This window comes from Suncus etruscus, chromosome 13, assembly GCF_024139225.1.
Source record: "Suncus etruscus isolate mSunEtr1 chromosome 13, mSunEtr1.pri.cur, whole genome shotgun sequence".
Lineage (NCBI taxonomy): Eukaryota > Metazoa > Chordata > Mammalia > Eulipotyphla > Soricidae > Suncus > Suncus etruscus.
In genome coordinates this window covers 42,964,507-42,976,877 of record NC_064860.1, presented here as the reverse complement: position 1 = coordinate 42,976,877, position 12,371 = coordinate 42,964,507, and the positions used below count along the sequence as shown (strand labels likewise).

General features: G+C 46.3%; 1 protein-coding gene across 1 annotated transcript; it reads right to left on the bottom strand.

The window, feature by feature from the left end:
- Positions 1 to 337: 337 nt before the first annotated feature.
- On the bottom strand, positions 338 to 11,896 carry TMEM50B (transmembrane protein 50B). Its single transcript, XM_049785827.1, has 6 exons — positions 11,762 to 11,896; positions 7,857 to 7,969; positions 6,562 to 6,629; positions 4,657 to 4,749; positions 3,174 to 3,231; positions 338 to 684 (listed from the first exon to the last, which is right to left on the bottom strand). Exons 1-6 carry the CDS (start codon positions 11,858 to 11,860, stop codon positions 639 to 641), a joined length of 477 nt encoding a protein of 158 aa, XP_049641784.1. The 5' UTR covers positions 11,861 to 11,896; the 3' UTR covers positions 338 to 638.
- Positions 11,897 to 12,371: the final 475 nt, after the last annotated feature.

Sequence of the window (12,371 nt, the reverse complement as noted above, 5' to 3'; positions counted from 1 at the left end):
CTTAAGCACAGCTGAGCTTTCCTGATCCTGCATCAGCCCTGCTACAAGAAGGGCCTATCAGAGACACTGTTAAAAGGGGCTTTTTCAAGCGAGTTAAAAAACCTCCATATCAAAATTCACTTTCTGTCATATACAAGAACAAACTTATTTTTTCCTTGTCTTAAAAAAAAATCTGCTTTAAGTCTAAATAAGTTATAGCTTACAGAAAATACCCTTTGAAGTGGCTCAGTGCTTAGTTCAGCGAGAGGGGCTGTTATTGGATTTTGTGGGGTATGGGTTTGTTGTTGTTGGTTGTTTTTTTTTTGTTTTGTTTTGTTTTGTTTTTGCCAACTGCAGGAAAAAGACCATGGCTTGAGCTCTGACAGGCCCTGGGCTCAGGGGCCAGGCCCAGCTCTCAGGCTCTGACACAAACCCATGTGTCCGTCATGGCAGGAGCACATTAACCATCCCGACCATGAAGATGGAGGACACATGTATCCGAGGCATGTTTCCACATTCAGGGCACAGGCGCAGGCCAGAACAGCACATTCCCTGCACGGGTGTCTTCGTTTGGCAAAATGCAGTCAACTATATTGAGAGATTAAAAACATATCTACAGCTAGAATACAGTCGGAAGAAAATGGGGTTCACAATTGGCCTCAGCTCCACAGCTCCTCTGTCCTCCCGAATTTATAGATCAGGGTGCTGGAAAGAGATGAAAGGATACCATGAAGGGAAAAAAAAAACATCATAACTGGCATTGCAGGGGTCACCCCTTCCCCCATAGTGTCAAGGCTGGAACTGAGGACAGTAGTTAGGGGGACTGGTTTGCTCTGCGATCTTGCTAGCCAGGGTGCATTCCAAATTCTCTCCTCCATTCTTTTGGGATTTTTTTTGGGGGGGCACAGCTGGCAGCACTCAGGGTTTACTCCTGACTATGCTCAGGAACCACTCCAGAAGGCTTGGGGGACTTATGGGATACTGGGGATCAAACCCAGGTTGGTCAAATGCAAGGCAAACAACACCCTCCTGCTGTGCTATCACTTCCCCCTATACAATTTTTTTTCTTTTTGGGGCCACACCCAGCAGTGCTCAGGGGTTACTCCTGGCTCTGGCTCAGAAATAGCTCCTGGCAGGCTCAGGAGACCATATGGGATGCCGGGCATTGAACCCAGGTCTGTCCTAGGTCTTCCGCTCACAAGGCAAATGCCCTACCTCTGTGCTATCTCTCCAGCCCCACACCCCCTATACATTCTTACTGAGGTACTGTGATTGGCAGTACTGTTAGCAACCCTGCAAGCAATATGACCTTGCCACCACTCACCATCAGAGTGCCATCTCCCTGCCAATACCCCCAGGACCTCTCCCAGAAATCCCCCTCGGACCCAGCTTTGGGGACCAACTTTCCAGTTCTGTTGCCTTTGGTCATTCGTGACTCCCTTCCTCCATTTATATTGTATGTTTGTTTTTGGATCATACCAGTGAAGCTCAGGGCTTACTCCTGACTTTGTGCTCAGGAATCACTGCTGGAGGGCTGGGAGGGGATGTCATATGGGATGCAAGAGATTGAACCTGGCCCTGAGCCCCACCAGAAATAATTCCTGAGTGCAGAGCCATATATATCCTTTGAACACCAGGTATTCCAAAAACTTGAAAAAAAAAACTTTATTATAATTAAAGACAATTCTGGGGCCGGAGAAATAGCACAGTGGTAGGACATTTGCCTTACAAGCGACTGACCCAGGACCAATAGTAGTTCGAATCCCAGCATCCCATATGGTCCCCTGTGCTTGTTAGTAATGATTTCTGAGCAGAAAGTAATCCCTGAGCACAGCTGGGTGTGGCCCAAAAAAACAAAAAAGGCAAATAAAAAACCACCTTAGTTTGAATCCTGGCACTCCACATGGTCCCCTGAGCCCCACCAGGTGATCTCTGAGTACAGAGCCAGGAGTACCCAAAACGGGGGGAGGGGGGCTGAGGAAGAAAAAGGAGGGAAGAAGGAAGGGAGAAAGGAGGAGAGGAGGGGAGGGAGGGAGGGAGGGAGGGAGGGAGGGAGGGAGGAAGGGAGGGAGGGAGGAAGGAAGGGAGGGAGGGAGGAAGGAAGGAAGGAAGGAAGGAAGGAAGGAAGGAAGGAAGGAAGGAAGGAAGGAAGGAAGGAAGGAAGGAAGGAAGGAAGGAAGGAAGGAAGGAAGGAAGGAGGGAGGGAAGGAGGGAGGGAAGGAGGGAAGGAGGGAGGGAGGGAAGGAGGGAGGGAGGGAGGAAGAAAGGAAGGGAGGGAAGAAGGAAGGAAGGGAAGGAGGGAAGGAGGGAGGAAGGGAGGGAGGAAGGGAAGGAAGGAGGAAGGAAGGAAGGAAGGAAGGAAGGAAGGAAGGAAGGAAGGAAGGAAGGAAGGAAGGAAGGAAGGAGGGAGGGAGGGAAGGAGGGAGGGAAGGAGGGAGGGAGGGAGGGAGGAAGAAAGGAGGAAAGAAGGAAGGGAGGAAGGAAGAAAGGAAGGGAGGGAAGGAGGAAGGGAAGGAGGGAGGAAGGGAGGGAGGAAGGGAAGGAAGGAGGAAGGAAGGAAGGAAGGAAGGAAGGAAGGAAGGAAGGAAGGAAGGAAGGAAGGAAGGAAGGAAGGAAGGAAGGAAGGAAGGAAGGAAGGAAGGAAGGAAAATCTTATCTTCTGCTACACAGGATGAGAGAGCAGAGTGTCCATCATCAATAAAATATCAGGGAAAGACAAATCCCAGATGATACAAAATAAGGGACCAGACATAGTTTGATGAAAACCAACCCTTAAACTCTGACCCCAACTCTAAAGTGATCAGGGTGGTGGGGGAGGCCAGAGGAGAAGGATGGTGGCAGTTACTCCAGAGCAACACTACTCCATATGACCAGGAATGAGTCATATACATGAATGTCCTCTCAATTTTAAAACAGACATATCTTTTTTTTTTTGGGGGGGGGGTTTCTGGGTCACACCCAGCAGTGCTCAGGGGTTACTCCTGGCTCTATGCTCAGAAATAGCCCCTGGCAGGCACAGGGGACCATATGGGATGTCGGGATTTGAACCACCATCCTTCTGCATGTAAGACAAACACCGTACCTCCATGCTATCTCTCCGTTCTCTTAAAATAGACATATCTTTTAAACATTATTATTCATTTATTATTTATTACATTTATTATTCATTAAAAATGAAAAATGAGGCAACTTACCTAAAAAATATAAGTGCATTTTGAAAGAACACAGCTAATCCTGGATAAACATCGGTATCTGCACGGGCAAATAAAGCGGAGGTTGCCTTGAGCCTGAGTCATCACCCAGCCATACTTGGGGTATCAGGGAGCACTACCCTGCTCCTGGGAAGTGGACGTGTGTGTGTGTGTGTGTGTGTGTGTGTGTGTGTGTGTGTGTGTGTGTGTGTGTACATCCCAAATGTTCTCCCAAGCAACATCAGGAGTGATCCTTGAGTGCAACAACAGGAGAACAGGGGCCAAAGCAATAGCATAGCGGGAGAGTGTTTGCCTTGCAAGCAGCCAACCCAGGACAGACCCGGGTTTGATCCCCGCATTACATATGGTTCCCCCAAGCCTGCCAGGAACAACGTCTGAACACTGCTGAGTGTGGCCCAAATACAAAACAAAACAAAATACCAACAATAAAAATTCATTTTTAGTTCCTGCTTTACAACTATGACTGAAAAATTACTGGTTTTCTTTGGAGCAGGTATTTTGGTAGAAAGATAATGGAATCCAGTGCCCCTTTTCTGCAATTTTGGATATAAGCATTTTTTTTGTTTTGTTTTGATTTTTGGGTCACACCTGGCAGCGCTCATGGGTTACTCCTGGCTCTATGCTCAGAAATCGTTCATGGCAGGCTCAGGGGACCATATGGGATGCTGGGATTCGAACTACCGACCTTCTGTATGCAAGGCAAACGCCTTACCTTCATGCTATCTCTCCGGCCCCAGGTATAAGCATGTAATGGAATATGGAACTTTTCATATATAAACCTGGGTGACAGCAGGCATAGTGCCCTTGGAGGGGTGTGGACCAACAGTCCTGGCCATAACCATAGCCACAGGAAAAAAAAAACACTGGATCATTTATAAAATGGAATACAGAACATACTGAAGTGGGCTCTGAAAAGCCAGACTTGCAGCTTGGCTTCAGATACACACAGCTGGGGACATTCTTCCCCTTCCCCGCAATGTGGACAGGCATTTCACTTTTCCACCTGCAACTCCAGAGAGTGGGCAGCAAACTTAGCATTAAGGGAAAGGGAAATGTGAGACTCTGGAGGCCAGAAATTTTTTTTTTTTTTTTGGTTTTTGGGCCACACCAGGTGACGCTCAGGGGTCACTCCTGGCTATGCGCTCAGAAGTCGCTCCTAGCTTGGGGGACCATATGGGATGCTGGGGATCAAACTGAGGTCAGTCCTAGGCTAGCACTGGCAAGGCAGACACCTTACCTCTAGCGCCACTGCGCCGGCCCTGGAGGCCAGAAACTTTGTGTCAGGTGCTGAGTTTCCTATCTGGGGATAGATGACCCACTGGTACCCTCAGGGACCCCGCTGCCAAGCTTCAAACTTCACCCCAGAAGCTCTCCAAGGTAACTCACAAGTAAGTTTACATCTGAGTCCAGAGAGCTCAACATGCTTCAACCAAATACATATGCAAAAAGAGGACTGGATACCTACTCTGGGTAACATAGGCACCGAAGAGGATCCACATGGAGGCAATAAGTGACCCGAACATCAGCATGAACCCGATGAAAAGCCACACTCGAGCACCTGCATTGGGGACAGACATTAGGTTCTGTTCACTGTCCCAACCGTAGGAGACGCCAGCAAAAACAAACGTCACATGTTTACACATACCATTACAAGTATCATGAAGATAGATTTCATTAAAAAAAACTGGGGGACAGGCAGTGGTGCTAGAAGTAAGGTGCCTGAGAGAGAGAGAGAGAGAGAGAGAGAGAGAGAGAGAGAGAGAGAGAGAGAGAGAGAGAGAGAGAGAGAGAGAGAGAGAGAGAGAATATGTCTGCCACATGGGACTGGAGTAAGGAGAGCATTTGCATTGCATGCAGCGAACGCAGGTTCAATCCCCAGCATCCCATATGCCAGAAATGGAAAAGGAAAAGAAAAAAAAAAAAGGAAAGGGGAAGGGGAAGAGAAGGAAAAGGAAGGAAGGAGGAAGGAGGAAGGAAGGAAGGAAGGAAGGAAGGAAGGAAGGAAGGAAGGAAGGAAGGAAGGAAGGAAGGAAGGAAGGAAGGAAGGAAGGAAGGAAGGAAGGAAGGAAGGAAGGAAGGAAAGAAGGAAAACAACTGGCCTAGAGGCAGGCAGGAGAAATGGCAGGAGGGAAACTGGGGACATTGGTGGACATTGGTGGCAGGAAATGGACACTGGGAAAGAGTATCAGACATTGTATGACTGAAAATTCAATCATAAACAACTTTGTATTTATGAACAAAAAAACTATTACAAACCACCTTATAAACCACGGTGTTTCAAATAGAGTTAGTTTTAAAAAATCAAAAATACATAAATATTCCCTTGGGGCCAGAGTGGTGGTGCAAATAGAAAGGCATCTGCCTTACTTCAATGTGTAGTTTGACCTCCCAGAGGCCTGCCAGGAAGTAGACTCAGGTATCCATTGAATGAGATTACTGGACAGATAGCCTTTGGGATCCTGAACCAATCCATCATCAGTGCTTCAAGAGTTAGCTGGAACCCTAGAACCACTGCTGGTGATTTAGGTTTTAACCTGCACTCTGGGGAAAGAAACCTAAAGAAAGCAGCAAGTTGAACTTTTTCTTTTCTTTTTTTTTTTTGGGGGGGGCGGGGTTGGGCCACACCCAGCAGTGCTCAGGGGTTACTCCTGGCTGTCTGCTCAGAAATAGCTCCTGGCAGGCACGGGGGACCATATGGGACACCGGGATTCCAACCAACCACATTTGGTCTTGGATCAGCTGCTTGCAAGGCAAACGCCACTGTACTATCTCTCCGGGCCCAAGCTGAACTTTTTCAAAAAGGATTTAAATTACTTAACTAGCCTGAAAGTTAGCTTTAAATACACTGTCTAATAAATAAATAAATAAATAAGTAAATAAATACATGGTCTATGATAATTGGAAATGATCACTCTAGGCAAGAACTGAAAGGAGGGAAAGTGATAGGAATGATACCCCTCAGTAACAATATTGCAAACTACAGTGTTTGTAAGGGGAGAGGGTTAAAGAAAGGAAGTGAGAGAGAGAGAGAGAGAGAGAGAGAGAGAGAGAGAGAGAGAGAGAGAGAGAGAGAGAGAGAACACTATCTGTCATAGAGGCAGGGTGGGGAGAAGGGAAGAAGGGATAGAAATTGGGACCAATAGTGGCTGGAAATGTGCACTGATGAAGGGATGGGTGTTGGATATTGTATGAATAAAACTCAATCATGAATAATTTTGTAACTGTATCCCATGGTGATTCAATTAAAAATGTATTCAAAATAAATAAGTACATTGTCTATATTGGGACCAGATACACGAGAGGCTTTGCCTTTCCTGCTACCATCCATGCCTGTTTGCCAGCGCTCATCAGCAGCTCCAGGGGTGCTTACCTGTTCTCCCCAAACAGCCGTTCTCATAGCTGTCACCTCTCACCTGGGCATTGGATACAGCATTGATCCTGCAACAAGAGGCCGTCTGCCTTGTGAGTATACATGTGCGAGCAGGTTGAGATCACACTTACAGACCACTTAGCAGGGACACACTCTTTGGCAACTAGAAGCAGCATCTAAACAACTAAACACAGATTTTTTTGTTTGCTTGCTTGTTTTTGGGCCACAAGCAGTGGTGCTCTGGGTAGTATACTACTGGCTCTGGCTCAGAAATCACTCCTGAAGGTGGTTGGGGGACCATATGGGATGCTAGGGATCAAACCCGTGTCGACGACGTGCAAAGCAAACATCCTACCCACTGTGCTATAGCTCTGGCCCCCTATGCCAATGATTTTTAAGCTACACCATTTTTTTATACAAATAAAAAAGAAAAAAAGTTAACTGATTTATAAGATACTCCTAATTATAAGAAGTAAAAATATTTAGAGACATTAAAAATATAGAAAATAGATACCGGAGAGATAGCACAGCGGTAAGGCATTTGCCTTGCATGCAGAAGGAAGGTGGTTCAAATCCCAGCATCCCATATGGTCCCCCGAGCCTGTCAGGAGTGATTTCTGAGTGCAGAGCCAGGAATAACCCCTGAGTGCTGCCGGTTGTGACCCAAAAACCAAATATATATCTATATATCTATATCTATATATAATCTTGGTTTTAATAAAATTAAGTAAATAACCAGTTTAACAAATATAAGGAGAAAAATCACATAATTAAGCTTTTGTTTTGGGGCCACATGCTCAGGTCTTACTCCTGGCTCTACACTCAGGGATCATTCTAGTAGTGCTCAGGAACTATAAGAGATGCTGGGCATGGAATGAGGGTTGGTGGCTACATGCAAGGAAGGTATCTTACCCTTGTATTACCTCTCCAATCCCACTAGATTCGTTTAAACATTCTAAAAAGGTGTCTAACTAAACTTAATGTTCATTCCTTATCAGTTAATATCATGAGAGATACATATGAACAAAAACCCATCAACTTCTGGAGCCATAGTGAAAGCACAGTGGGTAGGCATTTGCCTTACACCTGGCTGCCCTAGGTTCAATATCTGGCATCTCATATGGTCTCCTGAGCCTGTCAGGAGTGATTTCTGAGCACAGAGCCAGTAGTAACCCCTGAGCGCCCTCCCTCCCAAAAAAACCCCATCAACATTTAAAAGTTCTACATGATGTTGAACTTTAAGGAAAACCGTATTTAGAAGGTGCCCTTGAACAGCGAGCCGCCTGCATACTTACATGAAGAAAGCCAGCGTGGAGAACACACCACATGTGTGAAAGGCAGGGTTCAGCTGCTCTGGCTTAGGGAACACCACTGCGGCATCGATCATTATCCACCAGCCTGTGAAAAACTGGAGAAGGAATTGTCACTAAATTAGGAATGCTGGGCCCAAGCTAAGCTTCTCTGCTCCAAACATCATCTTTCCTCCACAGACTATACAAGTGACACATAAAAGATTCTCTTCGGGGCCGGGAAGGTGGCGCTAGAGGTAAGGTGTCTGCCTTGCAATCGCTAGTGTAGGACGGACCGCGGTTCGATCCCCCGGCGTCCCATATGGTCCCCCCAAGCCAGGGGCGATTTCTGAGTGCATAGCCAGGAGTAACCCCTGAGCGTCAAACGGGTGTGGCCCAAAAACCAAAAAAAAAAAAAAAAAAAAGATTCTCTTCATATTGAATATAAATATGAATATCTTTGAGATATCAAAGAGATGACTTCTGGGATCTGGGAAAGAGGCACAAGTTCTGCTCTCAGTAGAAAACGTCTCTGGGAAGGAATTTTCTGCTGCCCTCTCATCCCCCAGGAGGCCATGCAGCTAAAAGCTCTCTCAAAACCAGCTTCCGATTCACCAACTGCCCAAAGAGCTGATGAATCTCTCTGCAGAGGACAGTCCTGCTTCCAGTAAGCTCAAGCCCTCCCTGCTTCCACAAATGAGCATTACACTTATCAAGAAGAGTTAGCTCATGTGTTTCCCAACTGTAATTAAAACTATGCCATTAGGGTGGTTTGCTATATAGCTGAGCATGAGTTTTAACATGTAACATTTAGAGCTAGAGAGCACAGAGAAGGCACTTGCCTTGCACACAGCTAACTTGGGTTCAATCTCTGGCACTATCTATAGTCCCTTGAGCCCCACAAGGAGTGATCCTTGAGCACAGAACCAGGAGTAAGAAGCTCTGAGTAGCACCAGGTGTAGTCCAAAGGCAAAAATAATTAATATTATTAATACTACTAATAATAATAATACAGTAAAATTAAATGTAATGGTCAGGTACACTCCATATTTTGGGGGGACCAATCACAATCCCACTTGGGGTGTGTAATTCCTTTCATTCAATGAGTTCTTGCTTCTCTCCTTCCCTTCCTCTCATATTTCCTGTGGGTGTACCTATTTGAGACCCTGAGACCCACCCATTTCTGGGAGGGGTCTTGGGAACTGGATAGTAGGTGTAACCTTACCTGCGAGACCCTCCCATTCCTGGGAGGGGTCTTGGAAATGTTAGATAAGGCTTGGACCAAGGGAATTCGGCCCTTTTGGCTCCTTGCCCTTTCTGCGCTGCTGTGCGGTCTGGCTTCTGGGTTTCTGTGTTCTGGTCTTTGACCAGCATGGAGCCCAAAGGGAAGATGGCTAACAGGAAATAAGATGCAGGGCTAGCAAAATATTGCTGTGCTTGAAAGGTTATGAATAGGCCACACACACGTGGTGGCTAGGGCTTGAATAAAGTTGTTGCTTCCTAACGCCTGACTGTGAGTGAGTGATTTCACCTGGGCCTGGGACTCGCCGACTGCATGGAGGTTGCAGAGCCACGTGGACTGGGATGGCACGGAGAGAAATCCACCGCCATCCAGCCCCATCGTTAATTATTTAATGCAACAATTTCCTACATAAAATAATTCTGCTTCAAAAATATAGATAATATTGGGACTGGAGTAATAGTACAGCAAGTAGGGTATTTGCCTTGCATGCACCGATCTAGATTTGATCTCTTATGATCCCCCAAGTCTTCCCAGGAGCTAATTCTGAGTACAGAGCCAAGAATAAACCCTGAGTCCCATCAGATATGACCCAAAAACCAAAATATATATGTGTGTGTGTATATATTTGTATATATACATGTAATTTTCACATTACATTAAATGAATACATGAAATGTATTGTTAAGAGTAAGAAAGGGGGGCCCGGAGAGATAGCACAGCGGTGTTTGCCTTGCAAGCAGCCGATCCAGGACCAAAGGTGGTTGGTTCGAATCCCGGTGTCCCATATGGTCCCCCGTGCCTGCCAGGAGCTATTTCTGAGCAGAGAACCAGGAGTAACCCCTGAGCACCGCCGGGTGTGGCCCAAAAAACCAAAAAAAAAAAAAAAACAGAGTAAGAAAGGGGGGCCCGGAGAGATAGCACAGCGGTGTTTGCCTTGCAAGCAGCCGATCCAGGACCAAAGGTGGTTGGTTCGAATCCCAGTGTCCCATATGGTCCCCCGTGCCTGCCAGGAGCTATTTCTGAGCAGACAGCCAGGAGTGACCCCTGAGCACCGCCGGGTGTGGCCCAAAAACAAAAACAAAAACAAAAAAAAGAGTAAGAAAGGGGCCTGTGAGGTGGCACTAGAGGTAAGGTGTCTGCCTTGCAAGCACTAGCCAAGGTTCCATCCCCCAGCGTCCCATATGGTCCCCCAAGCCAGGCTGCTTACATCAAACAAACAAACAAACAAAAAAAAAGAGTAAGAAAACTTTAGCCACATTAGAAAGAATTCTGCATGCAGGATCAGGAGATAGCCCAGGAGTTAGGGCACATGCCATAGCAGCTCCTGATCCTGGTACAATAACAGGTCTCCCAGCTTTGCTGATAAACCCCTGAGTTTATTCAGGCCCCTGAGTACTTGCAGATGTGGCCTTGTGTAGGCTCCCAGCATCGCCTGAGCGGCCCAGATCCTTGCACCCTCACATTGATCTGACCGATCAATTGGTGAGAAATGCCAATGGGACCCTAGGATTTCTTTTTTTTGGGGGGGGGGTCACACCCGGCAGTGCTCATGGGTTCCTCCTCAAATCGCTCCTGGCAGGCTCGGGGGACCATATGGGATGCCGGGATTTGAACCATCAACCTTCTAAATAAAAGGCAAACACCTTACCTCCATGCTATCTCTCCAGCCTCACCCTAGGATTTCTTGAGCACCACTTCAGAGAGATCCTGCTAAAATTTTAATAATTATGCATGCATACTGCTTCACTGTGATCTTTAGCTTCTACTCTGCCTTATTTCTACCAGACTTCCAGCTCAACACTGTATTGTAAGAAATGAATTCTTTATTGCAGCTGAGGGTGGGGACACAGCTCAATTTACAGCATCACCATCAGTGAGACAGCTCTGGAGACCTGAATGTCACTGAGGTGACACTGAGGCATAGCACCCTTAGGTTTTCAAACTCAACTGCCAACCCAGTTGGCCAAGAATTTCTGGGTGGAGCCTATTTCCCCTCCCAAAGAGATACTGTCATTTGCTTCAATATAGGTGCAAAGCTATAATGGACCTTACAAGTAAGAAAGGTCACGGTTTGCTTTCCTTTGTAGCTGAACTGTAAATCCAAAGGTAAAAGCACAAGGGGCTCTTTTTGTTCCCCACCTTATAAGGGGCTCTTTTAAGAGCAAAATAGAAATGAACAAAGGCAAGAAAATTAAGCAATGGTTTGGTTTCCCCAACAAAATCCTCTCCCTCATTTGTTGCAAGCTGGGGAAAAGAAGGTATCTTAAGTGCACTGTAAACGATGCTCCAACACATCAGAAGTGTATTGTGGCCAAAAGTAGAGTTGCCGGAAGTGCTGTGACCGGAAGTATATCTACCAGAAATGCTGTGTTACTGGAAGTGGGTGCTACAGGCCCCATGCCCTGGCATATCATGACTCATGAAGCTTCCTGACAACCTGGCTGCTTACATCAAATTCTGAGCCTGGGCTGATCTTAAAGGTCTGATACTAACAGGGGAAATGCCAGTTTTCTGTCCACAGGGATTGGCCAGGGATTGTTTGTAACAATACCTAGAACTCTGCTATTTCCACAGAACACAGTAAGATCAATAGTTCAAAAGGGAAATATTTAATTCTCAGGGCAAAAGGTAAGACACAAGTCACCACCAGCTGAGCCATCTCTCTCACCAATATCCCAGCTACCACAGAGGCCACCGCGTTCCTTCTCTCGCTCCAGTCGATACACTCACACTCCGGCCATCGGAAATTATCCAGGAAGCCTGCCATCGTCTCTCGGCGAATGTGGATCTTTCATTAAATACTGTGCACTACAAATAAAAAGACCAAAAAATTTAAAATAAGCACTCATCTAAGCAAGTGTTTATAGGATGTGAATTAGCTGATTCCAGCCTTAAGTCCTATTTAAGTCCAGTTTAAGTCCTATTCTACTGTGTTTAAGAAAGAATCACCGGGCCAAAGCAATAGAATAGTGGGAAGCATGTTGCTTTGCATACGGCTGACCTAAGTTTGATCCCCAACAATATATATGGTCTCCTGAACACCATCAGGAGTACTTTCTGAGAGCCAGGAGTAACCCCAGAGCATTTTTTTTGGTGTCCGCCCCCATAAAAAAAATTTTTTTTTAAGTTTTTTTTTTAGTTTTTTGGGCCACACCCGGCGTTGCTCAGGGGTTACTCCTGGCTGTCTGTTCAGAAATAACTCCTGGCAGGCACGGGGGACCATATGGGACACCGGGATTCGAACCAACCACCTTTGGTCTTGGATTGGCTGCTTGCAA

Coding starts and splice junctions, on each gene's coding strand:
- TMEM50B (XM_049785827.1), bottom strand. CDS start 11,860: ATGGCAGGCTTCCTGGATAATTTCCGATGGCCGGAGTGTGAGTGTATC. Junction 4,750..6,561: donor CGGCTGTTTGGGGAGAACAG/GTAAGCACCCCT, acceptor TCCCCAATGCAG/GTGCTCGAGTGTGGCTTTTC. Junction 685..3,173: donor AATGCACTTATATTTTTTAG/GTAAGTTGCCTC, acceptor ATCTCTTTCCAG/CACCCTGATCTATAAATTCG.